Source organism: Pomacea canaliculata, linkage group LG2, assembly GCF_003073045.1.
Source record: "Pomacea canaliculata isolate SZHN2017 linkage group LG2, ASM307304v1, whole genome shotgun sequence".
Classification (NCBI taxonomy): Eukaryota; Metazoa; Mollusca; class Gastropoda; order Architaenioglossa; family Ampullariidae; genus Pomacea; species Pomacea canaliculata.
This window is the reverse complement of record NC_037591.1, coordinates 43,999,972-44,024,873: the sequence shown is the minus strand read 5'-3', so window position 1 is coordinate 44,024,873 and position 24,902 is coordinate 43,999,972. Positions and strand designations below refer to the sequence as shown.

The 24,902-nt window shown below is 48.3% G+C and overlaps 1 protein-coding gene across 1 annotated transcript; it reads left to right on the top strand.

Moving 5' to 3' along the window:
- The first annotated feature begins 10,822 nt into the window (after positions 1-10,822).
- Positions 10,823-23,494, top strand: LOC112558330 (FMRFamide receptor-like). Its single transcript, XM_025228762.1, has 2 exons — positions 10,823-11,783; positions 21,023-23,494. The coding sequence occupies exon 2, from the start codon at positions 21,031-21,033 to the stop codon at positions 22,270-22,272; it is 1,242 nt and encodes a 413-aa protein (XP_025084547.1). The 5' UTR covers positions 10,823-11,783; positions 21,023-21,030; the 3' UTR covers positions 22,273-23,494.
- Positions 23,495-24,902: the final 1,408 nt, after the last annotated feature.

Genomic DNA, 24,902 nt, shown 5'->3' with positions numbered 1-24,902 from the left:
GTCCCCTCTTTGACCAGATTACTGCGCTGTCGTATCTTATAAAATATAGTCCACTGTCTGACCAGATTACTGCGCTGTCGTATCTTATATAACATAGTCCTCTCTTTGACCAGATTACTGCGCTGTCGTATCTTATAAAACATAGTCCACTGTATGACCAGATTACTGCGCTGTTGTATCTTATAAAACATAGTCCCCTGTTTGACCAGATTACTGCGCTGTTGTATCTTATAAAACATAGTCCACTGTCTGACCAGATTACTGCGCTGTCGTATCTTATAAAACATAGTCCACTGTCTGACCAGATTACTGCGCTGTTGTATCTTATAAAACATAGTCCCCTCTCTGACCAGATTACTGCGCTGTCGTATCTTATAAAACATAGTCCACTGTCTGACCAGATTACTGCGCTGTTGTATCTTATAAAACATAGTCGCCTCTTTGACTAGATTACTCCGCTGTCGTATCTTATAAAACATAGTCCACTGTCTGACCAGATTACTGCGCTGTTGTATCTTATAAAACATAGTCCACTGCCTGACCAGATTACTGCGCTGTCGTATCTTATAAAACATAGTCCACTGTCTGACCAGGATACCATACTCAGTGGCTGTGCAGTTTATTTATTTATTTTTTTTTTATAGTTTTCCTCGGAGTCAGCAAGCGATGACGTGACTGGAGCTGCCCTGGGTTTCACAGTGAGCGTCTGTAACATTCCGCGCGCCACCTAGCGGCTGTTCACCCCACTGTGTGCACCCGCACGTGTCTTGTGCTGCCAAAGGACGTTTTTATAAGCATCCCACATTTAGTTGGGCTTTTTGCTGACCAAGCAGTCAAAGTACAGCACATGGTCTCTTTCCACGGGAGATTTGCTGTGGTCATGTGACTGAAAGACTGAGTATCTCCATGTGGTGATGGAGTGAGTGAGGTCGGAGAGCAGTGAAGGGCGGTGGTGTCGTCTGACTCACGTACTTAGTCAAGTTCTCGTGTCGCCACATTGTCCACAGCCATTCCTTGGTGTCCCACTTCCTACTGAACTCTCTTGTCAGACGACTTTATTTTCGTAGATGGGTCTGAGTGTCACTGCTCTACTGCTTTTAATGTGCGACTTTAGCTCACTGGGATTGATTTCATGAGATGACTGCAGGAGTTGAAGCAGTGCTCCATGGGGGCCAGACAAGGAATTGAAGACACGCTGTTCCCTAAGTAACGCGATTATTCAATTGACCTTACACAGAAGTGATATGAACATTTGATCTTGTTAGTCTTCCGCAGTTTTGTCTCTGCAAGTTTCACACCGCGTCCTTCGGCCGATGGGGTATCGTGTGTGACCTGCTGGTCCAGCAGAAAACATAAAGAATAACATTGTTTTCCAAATGGGTCAAAGGATGTTCCCTGTGTAAGGGGCGTAAAGCCGAGAGAAGAGCATCACACCGGAAGTCAATTTGGCAGCAGCTCCATTGAACACACGATGAGGCGGCGAGAGACTTGCTTCTTAGAATGTCACTGTGACGTTATTTCGGCTTCAGAACTCCAGCAGCGCGAGGTGGCCACGTATAGCCCTCCAGGGGGCGCGGCCACACGCATCACTCCCTGGTCTAGCTGGTATAGCTAGTCTAGCTGCTGTTAGCTGCCTGGCCGCGCTAATGTTTCTCACCCTATTCCGAGCACGACAAAAAGCCGTGTGTCATAGCGCCAGCTGGCGGGCTGCTGACGTACTTGTTCAATTTCCGCTCTTCCCAACGTCAAGTAACGTCAGATCGAGAAAAAAGATCCAAGTTTTCTCCTCGCATAACACTCGCCAGACTTTCACACTTCCTCCATTGATCCGCCCTTTGCGTGATTTCGTCGTGACTGGCGTCTGGTCCATTCTCAGCTGCCTGTAGACAGGCATGTAGGGAGGACACACAGGATAGCACTGACTATCTTGTAAGGAGGACACACAGGATAGGACTGACTTGTATGGAGGACACACAGGATAGGACTGTCTTGTAGGGAGGACACACAGGATAGCACTGACTGTCTTGTAGGGAGGACACACAGGATAGCACTGACTGTCTTGTAGGGAGGACACACAGGATAGCACTGACTGTCTTGTAGGGAGGACACACAGGATAGGACTGACTATCTTGTAAGGAGGACACACAGGATAGCACTGACTGTCTTGTAGGGAGGACACACAGGATAGCACTGACTATCTTGTAGGGAGGACACACAGATAGCACTGACTATCTTGTAGGGAGGACACACAGATAGCACTGACTATCTTGTAGGGAGGACACACAGGATAGCACTGACTATCTTGTAAGGAGGACACACAGGATAGGACTGACTTGTATGGAGGACACACAGATAGCACTGACTGTCTTGTAGGGAGGACACACAGATAGCACTGACTATCTTGTAGGGAGGACACACAGGATAGCACTGACTATCTTGTAGGGAGGACACACAGGATAGCACTGACTATCTTGTAGGGAGGACACACAGGATAGCACTGACTGTCTTGTAGGGAGGACACACAGATAGCACTGACTATCTTGTAGGGAGGACACACAGGATAGCTCTGACTATTTTGTTCGTCGGACCAAGAAACATCACTCAGCTGCTTGACTATGGCTCTCAGTACTCAGGACTTCACTGTCTCGTTTGTAAATAAAAAGTTCGAAAGATCAAGTTGTGGCGAGTTCTTGTCACCAAGCAGTCACGAGAAAGTCGCGGTCACACGGCGATAAGATGGCGCGTGACAGGCTCCACCTGCCGTTTGCCAGTCGTTGCCGCAAGTGTCGGCCTCTAACGGCCCCGTCTGAACCTAAGTGCCAGACTACACGCAAGTCCAAGGGTTTAAAACCCGAGGTACAGTGGGCTAATTATAGCATCCTCCTGCCATTGTCTACTACTTATTGCAGGAAGCACCAATAGTCAATAGAGCAGATAGACATGATTGCTAGTGTCATCAGAGGCAGATAGACATGATTGCTAGTGTCATCAGGGGCAGATAGACATGGTTGTTAGTGTCATCAGGGGCAGATAGACATGGCTGCTAGTGTCATCAGGGGCAGATAGACATGGTTGCTAGTGTCATCAGGGGCATATAGACGTGATTGTTAGTGTCATCAGGGGCAGATAGACATGGTTGTTAGTGTCATCAGGGGCAGATAGACATGGCTGCTAGTGTCATCAAGGGCAGATAGACATGGTTGCTAGTGTCATCAGGGGCAGATAGACATGGTTGCTAGTGTCATCGGAAGCAGACAGACATAGCTGTTAGTGCCATCAGGGGAGGCTAGACTCAGCTATGGCAGGGCGTTTAAAGGATTCGATGAAATGGAGAGCTAAAGCAGTGGTTCTCAAAGTGTGGTCCGCGGGCATAACTCAGGTGGTCCACGGCTGACAGTCGTCATATGTCAGCAAAGTGATGTTTAAAGTGATGCATTCCTGTCATTAACATTTTAATTACAAATAACGAGGTAGTATGTCAACTTATTACTATACTACTGTCACAGAAGGACATTTAGTTTTGAATTGCAATGAAACAAATGCGGCAATTTAAATTTGAAATTCATACTACAGAGGGATTTTTAGGCCTTGGTGGTCCGCCATAGCTTTTACTTGAGTAAAGTGGTCCGCGGTCCGAAATACTTTGAGAATCACTGAGCTAAAGGCTGTAGACAATGTAACGTGACCGGCACACATCCTTGCACTCTGCTGGCTGTCTGTTTTTATTTCCTAGTGCTGTGGCGGTGGAGCTGTGGTGGTAAGGCCCGGCTGTGGGACACAAAGTAGTGCACAGCACGGCACAGCAGGCCCTACACGCTGGGTGAGGAGCTGTGAGGAGCTGGGTGAGGCTGAGTGCAGCTTACTCCTCAGGCGCGTGATGCTGTTACCCACTCGGTGCGCCTGGCCGCTCAGTCGCGAGACACCACAATGGGGGCGATGGAGCGGGGTGCACGCACACACCCATACAGGCTTGACTGGCAGAGCTGACAAGTCATCTGCACCACTGTGTGAAGACATGACTCAGCTTACATCTCTACATCTCTCTCCATCCAACACAGACTCACCCAGACCCCACACAAAGCTCCCGCTGCTGTGTCACAGAGACAGTTGCAACTGTCAATACCGTTACACTGAACGTCATTGTCAGCACCGTTACACCATAGTTACTGTCAATATTGTTACAACTTACATGTCGTGGTCTGTATTGTTACACCATAGCTGTCAGCACTGTTACACCATAGTTACTGTCAATATTGTTACAACTTACATGTCGTGGTCTGTATTGTTACACCATAGCTGTCAGCACCGTTACACCATAGCTACTGTCAATATTGTTACAACTTACATGTCGTGGTCTGTATTGTTACACCATAGCTACTGTCAGCACCGTTACACCATAGCTACTGTCAACATCGTTACACCTTACCTGTCGTGGTCAGGATTGTTACACGATAGCTACTGTTACACCTTACATGTCGTGGTCAGGATTGTTCAAGACAGTTGTTTGGCTGTATACCATACTTGTGGTCAACACTGTAGAGCCATTCTTGTAAGAAATGTTACATATGCTTGCCGATGTAATGTCTAACTGGCTTGAGGATGACTGCGCGCGCTTTGTCTCTGTCTCATTCTTTGTCATCTTTTCCATTACAGTTACCAATGATTATTGTGGATGTGGATGTCAAATGTTCATCACTCTTTTAGCTTTTTTGCTCGCTTCTTGTCAAGATTTTTGTAACGAGTGTAGCAGCTTGTTTTTGTAGACTAGCGATCTCTACAGTCATGTCTGTGCCATCTCTACTACACTGCCAATGCCACATCATCTACTACGCTGATAATGTTACATCATTTCTACTAAACTGTCAGGGTTACATCATCTGCGACAGTACATCCTCTACTACAGTAGTAATGTTACATCATCTTTACTACACTACTAATGTTATCTCATCTACTACAGTACTAACGTTACATCTACGACAGTACTAATGTTACATCCTCTACTACAGTACTAAAGTTACATCATCTACTGCACTACCAATGTTACATCTTCTACTACACTACTAAGAGCAAAACATTGTAATCATGTGTTTATTGAGCAGCTGTAACGCAAGAGGTAATACCGTCTAGTAACCAAGTGTTTGACGTCACAAGACCAGTAGCCCCACCTTGTGACATCACAGCCTAACGACCACGCCGTGTGTGAAATGACAGGTGAATGTGACCATTCACCACTCGTGATGACTGCACGTGACAGTGATGCCAAGCACGAGGTCGTCAGACAGGGACTCGGTAGTCACGTGTCAAGCCTGAAGCAAACAAGACCATAAAAGCAGAGATTCACCCACAGACACAACTGGAAGCAGGCGGCGCTGCTGGCCGCAACCCCCTCCCCCTCCTAGACAAGGAAAGAAGAGAAAAGAACAACAAAGAAGCCAGACTACAGAAAAGACTGTAAACCTAAGCCTGCTACATTGATGAGGGTCTCTGATAGAAGACTTCTGTGGGGCTGATGACTGGGCTGATGACGGGGCTGATGACTGGGCTGATGACGGGGCTGATGACTGGGCTGATGACGGGGCTGATGAGGGTCCCTGGTAGTACAAGATTTGTCCCTTTATTGTTTGTTTGTTTTAGACTTTGTTTTCCTCACTCAAAAATACTGTTTAGCTTTTTCCGCGTGTATTTGTCCGTTAAGAAGGGCGCTACAGAGCATCAGATGTCATTATTGTAGCTCACTGGACATCTCGCTACTGACAGAACAACACACACGAGCGGGAAAGCGACGAAACGTTGGAGGCTGACTGTGGAGGCCTGTCTACAGACAAGGACAACACTTTGTGTAACAGCTGCACAAGGAGCTGCACGCCGTTGGCATCAGTCCTGCCTCTCTGGCGACGGACGAGAAAAAAAAGCCAGTGAAGATCCAGTAAAGATGAACTCTCCTGGCAGGAGGCAGTTTCCAAGCCGCAGTCAAGCTCAGCAGCACAGGCCAGCCCCCCACACAGGGGCAGATCACTCCTGACTCCTCACCCCCACACGGCAGCAGTTCTCTGCCCGCAAGAGAAATGTCGTCTGGTGACAAGCTGAAGGCGTGGACATCACTGGAGGGGTCCTTCACACTTGGCTGTGAACTGCCGTATCACTCCACTGACAATATCAACATTTGTTTCTATCTAAAGAATGGCGACGGCTTTACCAGCAGCTAGTCAAAGAGCAGAGCGAGTGGGTGAGAGAGAGAGAATTAGTCCGTCTTGTACACGTCGTGGGCGCATTTCAAGGGAGAATAAACACACGCAGTAAATAAATATCATACATTCATGGCCGTCTGCAGCTCTCGATTCTTTCCTCAATCTTCTACCTTTTCTTCCATTCTCGACTGTTGCCGTGCTTGTGTACTCGACGTGTGTCAGTCTTGGAGTGTGGCGACTGTGTGCGATGATGATGATGATGATGATGATGATGATGATGATGATGATGATGATGATGATGATGATGATGAATGATGATGATGATGATGATGTGCAGGGACTTTGGTAGATCGTGTTGTGTATTTCAAGTGTTTGTGTCCGTTAGCACTAGCCGACAAGATGGCGGACCAATCCTCATTTAGGGCCGCCCCTGGCTTCACTCCTCTCGTGAGCCCTTGCTTCTTCTTTACTCCTCTCCCTCTGTTATCTGGAGATTTCTTGCTCCACATGTCCACATTTCGCTGCTCTCTCCATCTCACAATCGCAGATGTCAGAGGAGAGGGAGCATGAAGCATACTGTGCATACTACAGTCTAATGGACATACTGTGCATACTGCGGTCTAATGGACATACTGTGCATACTGCAGTCTAATGGACATACTGTGCATACTGCAGTTTAATTGACATACTGTGCATACTGCAGTTTAATTGACATACTGTGCATACTGCAGTCTAATGGACATACTGTGCATACTACAGTCTAATGGACATACTGTGCATACTGCAGTCTAATGGAAAGCTCTAACTGTAGTTATGTAACTGGAGAGTTTCCTACCTGTAGTCGACCCACTGGAACTACTGAACTTACTAACGTTTTCTTACTAATGTCAACCAGTAACAAGGAGTACAGGTAGTTGACCCACTAAGTAAGGTTTACTATTTATACCAGCCAATAGCAAAGCAAAACGTTGATGATACTGAATATTTTTTCTGGCAGATACTTGCTGGTATTTGCGGCCATACTTGGGGCAGATCATCATCAACTGTAGTTTCGTATCATTAAGATGGTTACAAAATGACAGATGACTTCCATGTATATCTCAAACTATGTAAAACAAGTAAGAAAGAAACTCAATTTTATTTCAATTTGTGCATAAATATTATCACAGCTCATTGCTAGCTTGACATAGTATTTATCCACAAGCATTGAAGACGTTGATGCTAATACCAAGCACACTAGGGATACAGGTGGACTACAGAAATTCAAGACTAACACCTACACCATCCTCCACCTCACTCCAGTAGGACAGGGATGAAAGTTGGGAGATGAAATTCCTCACATAAAGTTTACAAGCAGATAACTGCCACCTAGGCACCGCAAACACCAGCACACTGCCTGCCGCTCATGTCATCTACGTGGTGATGACAAACACCAGCACACTACCTGGCGCTCATGTCACCTATGTGGTGATGACAAACACAAGCACACTACCTGGCGCTCATGTCACCTATGTGGTGATGACAAACACAAGCACACTACCTGGCGCTCGTGCCGTCTACCTGGCGATGACGTTTTCTCTAACGGATGATTACCTGAGGGTTGAGGGCACAAGACACTCTAGTGCCCGATCCTGAGCTGGTGACCACACAGCAACAAGCTAACATCTAAGGTGACGTCACTGGGAACCCGCTGTCACCACTGTCTTGTGACGTCACCATGTCTCATCGATTGGCTGCTGCACCCCACAATGGCCCACATCCTCGACACTGCGGCCTGACCTTTGATCCTGCCACACGTGAAAGCTTTTTCCTCGGGCAATGGTGACTTTGTTGCCGCTGCTGCAGCCCTCCCAAGACATGGTAGTCCAAAACAAAGACTAATTGCAGTCTCGTTGTGGGAGGCGCCAACCGTTGTTGTTATGGCAACACCACTCTCGCCTGAGAGGTTGGGTGTGTATTGCCAGCCACTGATGCTGTAGGGATGACCACACATCGGCAGGACATATGGAGGTAAGGGTGGAGAAGTCAGGGTGGACGTGGTAGGTGTACACGAGGGTGGCAGGGTGGCAGTGGACGTAGTCTTTACGTGGTGTCAGCAGAGCCACGTACGCTTGTAGAGGTAGGGTATCAGTTACACAAACAGACACCAGGTGTGCACGAGCGACTGCAGGCCATTTGTAGTCCATGCGATTCTCTTTCATCGACAGCAAAAGACCTGACTGACATCCTGGCAGTTATCGGGGATGTCAGGGAGGACAGGTGAGGTCTGTGTCGTGTGCACAGCACGAATCACTCTAACAGATTGCCGTTGTACATGCGTCGTCTGGCAAGGACCAAGCGAAAACTCCAGACTAAGACGAGAGACATCGACAATCGAAAATTGCAGATTTGTTGACGTTAAAGTCAATTCCTTCCTCGAGCAAAATATTAGAGGACACAATATAACAAAAAAAATTAAATACTAAAAATAATTGTTTAATTTGGAAAAAATGAAACGTACACACAGGGCCGTGCTTACGGGCAGGCGGACGAGGCATCTGCCTTGGGCCCCGCGCTTTTGATTGATATGGTAACTAGGCATATGGAAGTGTAGTCAGCAGTGGCGTGAGGGCCCCGCACATGCCCTTTGCCTCGGGCCCCGCGGGGGCTAAGAACGGGCCTGCGTACACAGAGTGAGGAACTCCAAGCTGAATGCGATGTTCATCTTTTTTTTTCCCAACCGTCGGCCACCTTCGTGTTGTTGACTCATATCAACCTCCGGTGCCCAACACTCCTGCTCCTCGTCTTCGTGTGGTTCGTGGGTTCCGTCTCGACAAAGTCTCTAATCTTCTCTCAAATTACATCAACCATCATCTCTACCATATGGCGTTGATGAGGTCATGAACCAGGGGCTTTAGCCACTAGCCACCCTGAACAAAGCTACACAAGGGTGAGGTGACAGGTAAAGGCAAGTGCTTCATGAATACGGGTAGGTTAAGGGAGACAACTACTCAAGTTATCGACAAACCCAGAAAAATCTTGTTAGTCAAACAGCAGTTTGCTCCTCTCTTTCTCGAGACTACTTCAGGGTTAGCCTGATGGAGGGTTACTACCCCTGACTGTTGTTATGGGAGAGACAGGAGAAAACCGCTCGCGCCGGTCACGTGATTTGGCACGTGTTGTATGACTGCACATCACCCTGTCGTAGTCGTAACTACAGTATTCAGGTGGTTGTCTCTCCTTGTCATCCCCCTACCACAGGTGGTTGTCTCTCCTTGTCATCCCTCAACCAAGTGGTTGTCTCTCCTTGTCATCCCCCCTACCACAGGTGGTTGTCTCTCCTTGTCATCCCTACCACAGGTGGTTGTCTCTCCTTGTCATCCCCCTACCACAGGTGGTTGTCTCTCCTTGTCATCCCTCAACCACAGGTGGTTGTCTCTCCTTGTCATCCCCTCTACCACAGTGGTTGTCTCTCCTTGTCATCCTCTACCACAGGTGGTTGTCTCTCCTTGTCATCCCTCAACCAAGGTGGTTGTCTCTCCTTGTCATCCCCCCTACCACAGGTGGTTGTCTCTCCTTGTCATCCCTCAACCACAGGTGGTTGTCTCTCTTTGTCATCCCCCTACCACAGGTGGCGGTCAAAGGACGACTGACAGTGAATTCCATAGAGAAGCAGACAGAAGGTTCTGGCAGCCGCTGCTGTAACTCGCGAGATCGGCCTGTAAACTACAAAACAAAATAGTTGTTGATGGTCTAGTTATTTTAGTAAACAAAACTCGCTAGAATACTCTCCAACAGAAAGTTGAATTCTGTTTCCGCTGTCACTGGCAGTTCAGTTTATGCCGATGTCAGCGTGTGCGCTGTTTGCACTTACCACAGTGCGAGCAACAAACACAAACAACCACGTGGCCAAATGTAGACAAGAAACTCAGTTAAACTTTCTTAAAGAGGTTTGACGATGGCGGTAAGAACCGTTAGTGGTTTTGTGCACTGAGCACAGGTGAGTGTCACAAGTGTCACAAGTGTCACACAACATCAGCAACAGGCACAGACAGACACACACAAACAGTATATACGTGTGTATACACAAAATACATCAAATATACTGTATTGAGTAGAGAGGTGTACACAAACATGTAGACACATTGAGTATGATTATAGACCTTAATATTTGTTGTATATAATGTGTAATGTATGTCATATAGGTATGTTGTTGTGTCCTGTGTACACGTGTGCTGTATGTCATATAGGTGTGTTGTTGTATATAATATGTGCTGTATGTCATATAGGTGTGTTGTTGTATATAATGTGTACTGTATGTCATATAGGTATGTTGTTGTTTGTCCTGTGGATACTGTGTCAACCCTCAGTAGGGAAACAGTAAAGTGTCTCGTGTCTTGTCTCGAGACTGACTGTTGTGACTGTTTATTGTACAGCCAGCCTGCGGGCCGTCTTTCAGTCATCCTCCCTATCCCCCACCCACCCACTCATCGTGCCGTGTAGTCAGCGGTAACCAGTACCACGTGCACAGTCTCTGCTGCTGACGTCACCACATCACATGACCTTACCCCCTCCTCGCCCCCTGTAGTTCTCTTCACCATCTACACTCGCAGCTGTTTGTGAAACTGCATCGCGCGCCACTAACCCAACACTGGGCACCTGCATCTCTGTCAGCGCCAGTGAGGTGGTTGTCTACCCTGCTTCCCTACAAGTGAGCGCAGTTACCTGCCCTCATGGCCACCCTGTACACCCCGCCGTGCGTCGCCGTGCACGCAGCTTGTCTTGGTTGACAGACAAACACCATGTGTATCGGGCTCGTCCGTGTGTCCGTGTGCACGCAGCTTGTTGTCTGTGACACACAACGCCATCTGTCGCCGCCAGTGTGCGTCCGTCAGCGGCGGGAAGAGCGGCTCTCTGCAGCCCGGGGTGCGCATGCGTGGGGGGGAAAGGTGCCGACACCACCTTCACGTTTTTCTTGTGACTGCCAGGAAGGTCAGAGGCCGAAGCCCAGGAGCCTGAGGGGCATGGTGCCAGCGCCGGTTATTTGCGGCGACAACCTCAGGCAACGTCACAGGCCACGTCACAGCCCACAGCAGGCCGCTGACCTTCTGCCCTGCTGACGACGACAGACATGGAGGTAGCACCAGCACTTACAGCCACCACGGAATGGGTGTCCAGTCGTTCTTCAACGGGTACATTCATGGGGTGCACACTGAATATTCCTTCACGGAAGTACGTGTTGACAGCGAGTGCAGTGCGCATGCGGAAGCTGTCGACTTGCTGTTGGTGATGTCAGTGCTGGGCTGTCACACAGCTCACCTGTGGACTGCTGACGTGGTCGTTGTCACGCATCACCTGGGTGCTTGCTGACGTCTCCACAACAAACTAACGGCACAAGGCAGCGGATGTCTGGCAGCACATCAGGGGACAATCTGCGTGAAAGGTCATCGTCACCGGCAGATGGCGATGTAGTCACGGCGGTCGGGAAGGAGGCAAGTGTCGTGTCGCTCAGATGTGGAGGGAGAGAGTTGTCGTCCCATGCTGTTCCTCTCCAGAGACCAGCCTGACACCCGAGACTGACTTCTGACTTTGATTGGTGACCCGCGGAGTTTCAGCGTGAGTTGACCGTTCTCTACTCCCTTCCTCTCATTTTATTCCAACCGCAAACTTCTCTGTCACTAAGCTGCAGTTTCTGTTATAGTTACCATGGAAACAGTCTTAAAGGGCACGCAGGTTGCTTCACCTTCAACCTCTTTATTCTGCGGTCGAGCAAAACAGTTTGAGTGATGTCGACAGCACGCGCTCCATAGGTGCGTGAGTGAGTGTGAATGAGCAGTTTGCTGTGTGAATGTAAGTGTGAGTGAGAATGTAGACTGGCAATCGTCAGTAAAGCTTGTCTGTAACGTGTAAACATGTGTATTATCTATCCTCGTATATCTAATGTAGCAGCACTATGAACTGTGTGAATTACTTGTGAAACTAAACTTGTGACACGTTCACTTACTTTCCATTTAAAGCAGTTGACCGTTTGTGGTTAGACAACTCTTCTGACAAACCTCCCTGACACACTTTGAGATGTTAGTGTTAGTTGAACGTGTCAGGTAGACTGTGAGTGTACACAGTACATAGACAGTACTGAGGTAGACTGTGAGTGTACACAGTACATGGACAGTACTGAGGTAGACTGTGAGTGTACACAGTACATAGACAGTACTGAGGTAGACTGTGAGTGTACACTGAGTACATAGACAGTACTTAGATTGTGAGTGTACACAGTACATGGACAGTACTGAGGTAGACTGTGACTGTACACAGAGTACATGGACAGTACTGAGGTAGACTGTGAGTGTACACAGTACATGGACAGTACTGAGGTAGACTGAGACTGTACACAGTACATAGACAGTACTGAGGTAGACTGTGACTGTACACTGAGTGCATGGACAGTACTAACTAATGTAGATTGAGACTGTACACAGAGTACATGGACAGTACTGAGGTAGACTGTGACTGTACACAGAGTACATGGACAGTACTGAGGTAGACTGAGACTGTACACAGTACATAGACAGTACTGAGGTAGACTGTGACTGTACACTGAGTGCATGGACAGTACTAACTAATGTAGATTGAGACTGTACACAGAGTACATAGACAGTACTGAGGTAGACTGTGACTGTACACAGTACATGGACAGTACTCACGTGCCAGTATACACAGGTATAATTAGTCCCCTTGAGCAGTCTCTCACAAACAACAGTTTAGTGACTGTAGTGTTTAGTATTTTCTAACAGAGGTCTATTCATAGCACTGTTCAGTCACGTGTAACACAGAGGTCTATTTATAGCACTGTTTAAACTTCTTACAAAGGTCTCCCTAAAGAACTGTTTAACATGCTAACTGACAGACGTGTAATTTGATTGAATAGACCCTACAATAACGTATCTCCTCAATCTAACTTATCAAAAAATATTAAAAAAATTAAAAGACTCTAACAAGTCTCCTATTTTTGCAATAAAAATAATAAATTTCAAGTGAAGACAATTGCTGTGACAGAAATATACTCCAACGTCGAAATGTGTCGCCTGTTCCCACTCCAGTCCATTGCCATCAAGAGTTAGCACTTTCCAGTTGGTCACGTGATGTAAGAGCGGATGACAGACCTGTCATCACTCCCCAGCACTTTGCCACACTCTGGCCTGGACATCTAGTGTCACTGCACTGTCAGCAGTCTTAGAGAAGATGACAGCAAGGCATGTAAGATGACAGTAAGCCCTACATACACTCGGGCTGCTCACCGCCTCAGCCAGGAAGGCATCACTCCATGGCGCCAGTCCACGGTCCAGTGCCCATCGCCTCGTCACCTGGCCATCCATCTGCTGTGGTTCACTGGAACAGGAGGATGGACAGCACCATGTGTAAAACCCACAGACAGGATCATGAATAATCGCAGCATCAAAAGCATTAGCCGGATCGACCGCGCTCCCTGGCGGCAAGCTCCAGGGTGGGAATAGGAATGTGCTACTGGAACCAAAGCAGACGACAAGTTGAGAGAGGGACCATCCATGGGTACGTGGAAGGTTCCCACGTGACAACAGTGTGGCAAAGTGAAAGCCGCCATGAGCGCCAATGATACCGCGGGACATTGTGGGACAGGAGGTCAGAAGGTCAGGATTGATGCCGTAAACTTTGGTACCGGTGGGAGGACATGAGACACGAGCATGGCGGCGACTTACTGGACGTACATAGGAAAGTGGCGACAGCCCGCTGACTTCTGTACACCATGTCAACAGGCTGAGCTCCACACGCACCTCTAACAGCCTCACGGTGTCACCATCGTCAGGTAGACGCCCTGACTACCAGGAGCAAAGACGACGAGATGAGTGTCATGCCCACACATGAACAATCTTGTGAAGCTAGTACTCAGCTAAAAGACATCCTCACTGTACTCACTGTACTCATTGTACTCACTGTACTTACTGTACTCATTGTACTCACTGTACTCATTGTACTCATTGTACTCTGTGACTGGGGCGTCAAGCGTGGCCCAGACACCTGCCAGGAGTAGACAGAACGTTGACGAAACATCGACAGAAGCCTCAGACTCCTCAGTTTGCTGAGAGCCATCGACTCACCTGAGCCAAAGACCTACATTCCCACAAGAAATGGAGTCCGGCAGCCTGGCACCCGCCTGACACTTTATGTCTGACGTCACCAAGGCTGTGACGAGGACACGTGGAGGCGCTGACATAGGCAGCCATCTTGAAATCTCTCAAAGAGCCTTAAATTGAGGGACGAAGGTCAGGAAGGTCAGGAAGGTCAGGAAGGTGAGGATGACGCGCCACTTAGCATCCCCCTCACATGATTGCAGTCTGCTAGCTCCAATGTTGCGGAAATATTTAAAGTGAAAGTTTAATTCGCCGCACTGAACTTGGTGGACTGTGATGTAGATGTCGTCGCTGCAATCATCAAAGAAGCGCTGCTGTCAACAACTAGGAAGTGCTGGGGCGTCCGAGGAAGAAGAAAAACACTGAGTCACGAACTCCTCCATGTTAGCCATGTAGAGTAATGTAATTATATAGAATACGTGTCACTAGAGTCCATGTAAGTGATGTAGAGTACATGTCACTAGAGTACATATAAGTGATGTCGAGTACATGTCAGTAGGGTTAGAATACATGTCACTAGAGTACATATAAGTGATGTAGAGTACATGTCACTAGAGTACATATAAGTGATGTCGAGTACATGTCAGTAGGGTTAGAATACATGTCACTAGAGTACATATAAGTGATGTAGAGTACATGTCACTAGAGTACATATAAGTGATGTCGAGTACATGTCAGTAGGGTTAGAATACATGTCAGTAGAGTACATATAAGTGATGTAGAGTACATGTCACTAGAGTACATGTCAGTAGAGTACATATAAGTGATGTCGAATACGTGTCAGTAGAGTACATGTCAGTAGAGTACAGGGCATACACAATGGCCTCAGTACTACAGCTGAGGAGCTGTAGAAGACGAGCAGGGTGGCTGTAGGCGCACTTGAGCAACGTGCAACTATCGCCTGCTGCTACAAAAATCCTATTCAGCATGAAGGGGAGACAACCGAAACTTCGTAGACTTCAAAATGGCTTTTCACAGAGTGTGGCACCAGAGGATGCTGGGTAGCATCTTACCGACATAGATAGGTATCTGGTGCAGGTCGTGATAGCGCAGTATACTATACATCCAGGAGTGCACTACGGCTATACACTATACTATACAGCAAGGAGCTGACTACAGCTGTATACTATACAGCAAGGAGCTGACTACAGCTGTATACTATACAGCAAGGAGCTGACTACAGCTGTATACTATACAGCAAGGAGCTGACTACAGCTGTATACTATAACAGCAAGGAGCTGACTACAGCTGTATACTATACAGCAAGGAGCTGACTACAGCTGTATACTATACAGCAAGGAGCTGACTACAGCTGTATACTATACAGCAAGGAGCTGACTACAGCTGTATACTATACAGCAAGGAGCTGACTACAGCTGTATACTATACAGCAAGGAGCTGACTACAGCTGTAACTATACAGCAAGGAGCTGACTACAGCTGTATACTATACAGCAAGGAGCTGACTACAGCTGTATACTATACAGCAAGGAGCTGACTACAGCTGTATACTATACAGCAAGGAGCTGACTACAGCTGTATACTATACAGCAAGGAGCTGACTACAGCTGTATACTATACAGCAAGGAGCTGACTACAGCTGTATACTATACAGCAAGGAGCTGACTACAGCTGTATACTATACAGCAAGGAGCTGACTACAGCTGTATACTATACAGCAAGGAGCTGACTACAGCTGTATACTATACATCCGGGATGCCAGCCTCCATCACACAGCTGTCTGATCTGACTGTCGCGTTGATCAGTTGTTGCGGGTGTACATACGAAAGGTATTCAAATGTACTGTTAATGTACTTAATGGTGTACAAAGTTGCTGTATACACGTGGAGCCTGTCAAGGTGTGTACATTGTGTACATAAAGTTCACAGTTGCTGTGTACTTGCTGTATACACGTAGAGCCTGTCAAGGTGCGATGTACAGGTGTGGTATACGATGTCTCATTGTGTACATAATGTACAGCTGCTGTATACTTGCTGTATACGGGGTGTGGCCATCTCAACAGTCAATGAGGTGGGCGTGGCGACCATCACACCGATAATGAGCTCATTTCCGACCTTGTGTTTGTCTGTGTTTGTCTGTGTTTGTCTGTGTTTGTCTGTGATTGCTGAGCACCGAGCGGCTTGTGGCGAGTGGTAATGGTGTCTGTCCTCACAGCCACCTCCACCCCTCGCCGCCGTCTGTGATGTCACCGACCCTCGCGAGATGTCGGCCTGTGCACCTCCAACCTGTTTACTGAGACCTCGCAGTCCTCCAAACTTGACCTGCTGGCTGCTGAAGTAGCGGGTGGCGACTGGGGTCCTCACCAGAAGATGATGTGAAGAACTATGCTGAGAAATATTTCTGTCTGTGTGTGTAACAGCCACTGTCTCCAATGTCTGAATGTAAATCCTGTGCTGGCCGGACTCACACCAGCTTACAATGGCCTTCTTCCCTTTTTCTCTCCTTAGTCGGGTGCAAGATGGTGTGCGTGTGCGTTCATGCATGTCTGCTTGCGTGTCACACAAATAAAGATGAAGAGACAGTGAGGAGGAAGTGGAGAAGAGGGGCAACAAGAGAGGTGAAGAAGCAGCAGGTACGGCGGACGTTGTGACGACAAGTATTGTGGATGTAACAACACACGTCACCAGCTAGAGATGCTACAACAACCGTTTGTTGAAGTAGATGTAACAACACACGTCACCAGCTAGAGATGCTACAACCACCGTTTGCTGAAGTAGATGTAACAACACACGTCACCAGCTAGAGATGCTACAACAACCGTTTGCTGAAGTAGATGTAACAACACACGTCACCAGCTAAAGATGCTACAACAACCGTTTGCTGAAGTAGATGTAACAACACACGTCACCAGCTAAAGATGCTACAACAACCGTTTGCTGAAGTAGATGTAACAACACACGTCACCAGCTAGAGATGCTACAACAACCGTTTGCTAAAGTAGATGTAACAACACACGTCACCAGCTAGAGATGCTACAACAACCGTTTGCTAAAGTAGATGTAACAAGCCGCGGACTGCGCTTCTGACTTTCCTGGGTGTCGGTAGACAAGAGAAGCAGAGGAAGCCTGTCTGTCTGTCTGTCTGTCTGTCTGTCTGTCTGTCTGTCTGTCTGTCTGTCTGTCTGTCTGTCTGTCTGTCTGTCTGTCTGCTCCAGTGCTGTTTCTTCTTGAGGTTAGTACAAAGTCCTGTTAGTGATTAGACGGTCAGTTACCTCCCCCACTCATCCCCCCACTCCCCTCCATTCCACACTCCATCTGGCGCCACGCGAGCTTGTCGGGGGGACAGCACTGGGCCCAGAGAGAACTGAGGGTCTGTGTGCAGAGACAAGTCTGGCAACAGCTTGAACAAAGAGCCAGCAGCCGGCGATGGAGTCGACATCTGTCTGTAAACCGTCCGTCAACTGGAGGCTAGGTCACGTGGTCTACTGACGGCAAGACGTTACAGCCTCATTAGTCTCGTCAGCCCACGACAGTTTCATGGCCGGCTTTCAGGCAGTCATCTGCTGTGTCACGTGACCACCTTTCATCTTTATGTTTTTGGGAATCACCGCTCGCGTGCTTGCTCTCCGCGGAGGACGGCGCTGGCACCCGGCGGGAACGTTAGTCAGTGTTGGTGGCCAACCATTGGTCATCCGTGTGATCTGTAGACACTGACAGGGGTGTGATTTGAAGACACTGACAGTGGTGTGACACTGACAGGGATGTCATCTGTACACACTGACAGTGGTGTGACACTGACAGGGATGTCATCTGTAGACACTGACAGGGGTGTGATTTGAAGACACTGACAGTGGTGTGACACTGACAGGGATGTCATCTGTAGACACTGACAGTGGTGTGATTTGAAGACACTAAATACAACAACTGTGACTAGATGGCCGTCTTGGTGGTGTCTGTGTCAGAGATTTTATCAACATTTTCAATGTGTAAATGTTCTAATTTGCTTGGCTTGAGAGTTAAAGGTTAAAGAGCCACGCCCACCCGGGTTCTGTTGTTTAGTTGGTGTAGAAGGTTGTGGTCAGACATTTGTCAACACGAGTCCGTCTACTTTCTCTCGCTCGTGTTCACTGGCTTTACCTGCAGAGGACCAGAGCATGCCTAGATACCTCAGTCCCCCTTGACTGACCTTTTGTACAACAATATGTAGAACATTTAATACAACACTGTGTACAACATTTCGTACAACACTGTGTACAACATTGTATACAACACTGTGTACAACATTTCATACAACACTGTGTACAACATTGTATACAACACTGTGTACAACATTTCGTACAACACTGTGTACAACATTGTATACAACACTGTGTACAACATTTCATACAACACTGTGTACAACATTGTATACAACACTGTGTACAACATTTCGTACAACACTATGTAGAACATTGTATACAACACTGTGTACAACATTTCGTACAACACTATGTAGAACATTGTATACAACACTGTGTACAACATTTCGTACAACACTGTATACAACATTGTATACAACACTGTGTACAACATTTCGTACAACACTGTATACAACATTGTATACAACACTGTGTACAACATTTCATACAACACTGTGTACAACATTGTATACAACACTGTGTACAACATTTCGTGCAACACTGTGGCAGCTTGTGAGCCCATGTCCTTAACATGGCGACTGCTGCTATTGCCAGCTGCTAGTCCAGCAGGTCATAGGTCACCAGCTTGTGTAAGTTCACACAACACTCGCTACACTCCAGACTAGGTACAGCGATCACAAACCTTCACCTTCACTAGTTGTAAACGTTCACACCAGTCCACTCACACTTGTGAACGTTCTCAACATGTCGTGACCATCACCGACAATAGCAGCAATAAAGAAGCCTTGATATTGTTTCTCGATACGCTCGTCACGGGTGACTTCCACCAAATAATAACAGCAATAATAAAATATTATTATTATTATATAAGGTGTGATTTCTATAGCGCGTATTCACGCTGACTAATGACTCTTACCACAAGTAGAGACATGGACAGAGAAAGACGGAAGGAGAAACAACAATGCAGACAAGTAATTAAAGACAAACACAGAAGACACAAAGAAGAATGAGGGATCACACAGGAAGGAAGGAGAGTGTCAGAAGCCCAACAGAGGAAGACGAGCAGGTCACTAAGTGACGTCATGACCTGGCTTTAGCCACTGCGCGGACTTACAGTGTACACACGTGGGCGTGAGAAGTGAACACAGTGAACACGTGGTGTGCAGCCTCAACACACTCTCACTACTTCTCTCTCTCTCTGACACACACTCTCTACTTCTCTCTCTCTCTCTCTCACTGACACACACTCTCTCTGACACACACTCTCTCACTACTTCTCTCTCTACTTCTCTCTCACACACTCTCCCCCCAACACACGTCCGAATCGCGTTGGTGTGACGTGTTGGTGGGTGAAGGTGAGTAGTAGACAGGTGTGAGTAGTACTCAAGGTGTGTCTGCACATCGTCCATCATCAGGTTTTCATCCAAAGATAATCGATGGTCGGTGCACCGCGGTCACTGATGACTGACCAGTACTCAGCACCCGGCTCACCCAGGAAGCAGGCGGCGCTGTTTGTCTGTCACCGTGTGACGTCACCACAGAGTTCATCAGACAAGTTTCCCCCTGAAGTTGACAAGCAACGCGCGAGCACGGAGGGTCCATGACGGGGGATGTCCTGCTCTGCTCTTGCACCTGCTGGACTTTGTCCGTGTGCTGGTTGTCATGACAGCAGCTTGGCAAGCTGTCCACTGCAGAAAGCGAACCGAGGACAATCGGATTATGATGTCTGTCATGATACCATGCTCTTAGATATTGTGATCAACAGGTGAGTGGCGAGAACTGATGATGAGATCTGATGACAACCTGCTGTCTGTCACTCCCTTGTGAGTCACGTGTGTTCACCTGAGAGAATGCTGGGCTCGTGTTTTACTGTCTCTCGTGCTGTCGCCACGCTGGTCTGGTCCTGACTTCATGTCAACATCGGGATCACGTGACTAGAACATTACAGAACAGACGATTTTCTGTTATGATGGACCAGTGACTGGCAGTGGCGTGACATGACTTACCAGTGACATTGTCACAATCACTGTCACTGACACCGTTGTGACATAATCGCATGGAGTTGGCGGCAGTCTGACATAATTCTGACATGATCATCAGTGGCTATCGGTGTTTTGATCCGACTAGCCAGTCACCGACGATGTCCTAACTGTCCTTTCATTCACTCCATCTGTTGAATACCAGCTGCAGCCTCGTGACGTCATTGTCCGTTGACGCAGGTCTCTGCTGTTGCTGTCGCCGTTGGCGTTAACCATCACGTGACTCTGGTCGGCGCTGGTGTAAGCGTTGCAACCGTCTGTCCGTCCGTTGGTAACGCATTGTTTGTTACCAGTACATGTCGTCAGGTCACGTGCCGGACCGATATTGAATAACGCAGGTGTTCACTTAGGCTGCTGTGGTGTGACAGAAGTCAGTCACGTGGTGACTCCGTTGTACTCATTGAGTTCATCTTGAGCGCTTGGAGGACTTGAATGAGGGCAAGGTGACGTAGTCTGTAGGTAGCTGTACCCTCCTCCTCTGACCGCAGCTCACGAGGTTGAGCAGATTGAAACATATATCTGAACTCGTCCTTCTTCTTTGTGTTTACAGACTCCCTGATGACGGCCCTGGCCATGACCCTGTCCATGGAGGTGCCGCTCGTGAAAGACGAGGTGCTCGTGACGTCAGAAGGCAACATGACGCCGGGGGGAGCTCCGCGCGACCCGCACGAGGCCTTCTACCTGCAGGCTCGCTTCGTCACTGGCCTTGTCATCTATCCCATAATATGCGTGCTGGGGCTGAGCGGAAACATTCTGTGCATCATCGTCATGACCCGCAAGCAGATGAGCAGCTCCACCAACGTCTACCTTCTCTCACTCGCCATCTCCGACGTCGTCAAGCTCGTCAGCGACCTGCTCTACTTCCTCGTCGTCCTGCTGGTGCACGTCGACTCGCCGTCCGGTAACAAGGCCTACGGCTTCTTGTATCCCTACGCGCACTACATCTTCAACTCGTCGCTGTGCGTGTCGGCCTGGCTGACGGTGTCCGTCGCTTTCGAGCGATACATCTACGTGTGCCACCCCACCAAGGTCAAGGCCTTCTGCAGCATCCCGCGCGCGCGCACCATCTCCTTCGCCGTCTTCATCAGCATGAGCGTCATCGCCATCCCTTACGCCATGCGCTACCGGACGGTGGAGAACTTCAGCAACCACACCGGACAGCTCACCTTCTCGCTGGAGGTCACCAAGTTGTGGGAGGACCGACTCTTCGCCGACATCTACACGTGGGTGCAGAACCTACTCAGATCCATCATCCCTCTGGTCATCCTCATTATTCTCAACGTCTGCATCATCTACGGTATTCGTCGCTGTCGATTTGGCCAGTCCAAGTCCGGCAGACGATACCGCATCACCATCATGCTCGTCTTTGTCATCCTCATCTTCCTGGTGTGCATCACTCCAGACGCCATCATGTCCACGTGTTTCGGTCTCGGTTATTATGAAGAGGCCTACCTGCAGCGAGGCATTCGAGAAATCACAGACCTGCTGCTGCTCGTCAATTCCGCAACAAACTTTGTTCTCTACTGCATTTTCAACACCATCTTCTGGAAAAACTTTGTCTTCCTCTTCTGTCGCCGCTGTTGTCCTGGCCGAACGCAGGCCGACGAGTCCAACCTGCGGTGGATCTCACTGGTGGGGCGGTCTGCGCGCTCCGCCCCTGCTCGCTGCTCGAGCAAACGTAGTGCCAAGGGCAACAACTGCGGGGGCGACAGTCCGCTGCTGGACATCCACAACAACCACAACAACCACACCACCGACCAGCGCCTGCGGAGAGCGTCCAGCAGACAAGCGACGATCTAGTCGTCAGACACTCGGCAGCGTCCGGCCACCACCTGGTCTGCACAAACCTTGGAACCTCCATCAACCGAGCAACTCACTTGTCTTCACAACCCCCGGGGTTCACGGCGACTCTTGCTGCCCTGGGGAATGCTGGGAGTCAGGACCAGAGGGCAGAGGTGAAGCGCAGCATGCAAGTCGGAACGAGTCAGAAGTACAAAGTGAACTGAGTTATATTGTGTACACACTGGGTTATCCTGTGTACATACTGAGTTATCCCGTTTACACACAGTTATCCTGTGTACAAGCTGAGCTATCCTGAGTAATACTGTGTACACGCTGAGTGATATTATGTACACACTGAATTAACCTAACCTTTGTACAAGCAGTGTTTGTACACAGTGTTATCATGTACACACACTGAGTTATCCTGTGCACACACTGAGTTATCCTGTGTACACACTGAGTTATCCTGTGTACACACTGAGTTATCCGGCGTAGAAGAGTTAGCTGATTGAAAGGCAGAACTGCTTGTCAAGATGAAGATTCACTGATGACATTTGTGAGAAAGACTGAGGTAGACAAGGTTGTTGAGTATGTAGACAAACTAGTCTTTAAATATTTTGTATACCAGAGCAGCGAGCACAATAACGCAGTTGACGCCGGCGTCAGTGAGGACCCTGTCTGACAGGGTGAGGATGTCACGTGCTCAGTGGCTAGTGTGTCAACTATTGTTTGGACGACATGTGGTGCTGTCTCAGTGTTTGTGTAAATAATGCAGAGATTGTCAACACTACAGTGTTTATGTAGTTACTGCAGTGTTTACATCAGTATTACATGCAGTGTTTACATCAGTACTACATGCAGTGTTTACATCAGTACTACATGCAGTGTTTACATCAGTACTACATGCAGTGTTTATCGCTCAAAGACACCAGCGCACGAGCACGACTATGGTAGACAAGACAGCACAAGGACGTGGGAGGAATGATTGGCAACACGTGAGCAGTGAACACGTGACCTGCACCAGGAGACAGTTTGCTACAAGACCTGCTGTTAGACGAGACTTTGCCAAAAGATGTGACGTCAGCAGACGTTTTGCCTGTCGCTCGGCAGACCACGTGACAGATCATCAGTGGCGCCCCTCCAGTCAGTGAGGAGGAGAGAAGTGAGAGATAACAAAGTCTTATGTCAATCCGTGTCGTCAGTCTGGTGTTGATGTGTCATTAATACATTATTTCAGTTTGAAATGTCTGTTTTCATCATTGACGATACACATTGTACACGGCGTGCAAGTCGTCAGTCGTGAGCAGTTCTCGTGATGATTTCTATGGGGAGGGGCAGTGGAGTGAGAGAGGGGTCAAGACAATGGCGTGGGTGGGGGAGTGAGACTGCGTGGAGCAGACGCTGGGGACGGGTAGCTAGTACCTCCAGTCCCCACAGCCCACCTCAACAGGCCGGTACGTGCAAGGCGTTGAGGCCATACATAATGTTTATATACATAATGGTGTTTAGCGGGTCCTGAGGCCATCAATGTCAGCCACTGGCCACTTGGTGGCGCTGCCTGCTTCGCTGGTGATGGCCTCAGTCTTCATTCATCAGACCTGCTTCCGGTAGAAAGGCAGACGACGTGAGGAGGAGGAGGAGGGCAGGGTGTTTGTAGACAGTCACTGCAGGCTGTGGCAGGTAACTGCTTGTGAACATAGGGCCGCAATTCATAGAGGGTTCTGATGTTCCAGGGGCCGTGTGCAACAAACTCCGATAGCCAATCGTGCGATAGAGCCTTTCGGTCCGATTGTTATCGCAGCGATAGTCTGCCCACTAAGGAGACACTCCGACAGCGCTCCACTAGCTATCCTGGACTTCGCCTCGCGAGAAGATGGGAGGGCGAGCTGGCTTCCCCAGGGCTTTCACCAGCCCCCTAAGTCCTTGCCAAGGGATCTTGGCGTGCAGGCCCCAGTTGTACAGTCAGCGTGCTTGCGGTTTCTGTAGCGTTTTGGTTTTTTACAGGGTGCTAGCCACACGCCCATCCCTCCTCCTTCATCCGGGCTTGGGACCGGCAGGTTACCCGAGTGGTTTCCAGGCGGAGTTTGAAACAAAAGACTGAGTGGAAAATAGGAAACTAAAACCCAGGAAGCCGCAACAGATGTAGCAAGTCACATGATAGTAGCTTGAGTAAAGCCGTTACAATTCAATTTATAATTATTTATTGTCAAACATCTCAAGCATATCTGGTCTGTTGAAATGCTGGTCTGCCATGGTCAAGCACAAGGCTCCTTGGAACAATAGGAATAAGTTGTACACAGGGCTAGTCTGTGAGGTGAGACTAGAATATTCCAGTTTGGCTAATGTCTACACACAGTACTAGTCAGTGGGGTGACACTAGAACATTCCAGTTTGGCTAATGTCTACACACAGTACTAGTCTGTGAGGTGACACTAGAACATTCCAGTTTGGCTAATGTCTACACACAGTACTAGTCTGTGAGGTGACACTAGAACATTCCAGTTTGGCTAATGTCTACACACAGTACTAGTCTGTGAGGTGACACTAGAACATTCCAGTTTGACTAATGTCTACACACAGTACTAGTCTGTGAGGTGAGACTAGAACATTCCAGTTTGGCTAATGTCTACACACAGTACTAGTCTGTC

Coding starts and splice junctions, on each gene's coding strand:
- LOC112558330 (XM_025228762.1), top strand. CDS start 21,031: ATGACGGCCCTGGCCATGACCCTGTCCATGGAGGTGCCGCTCGTGAAA.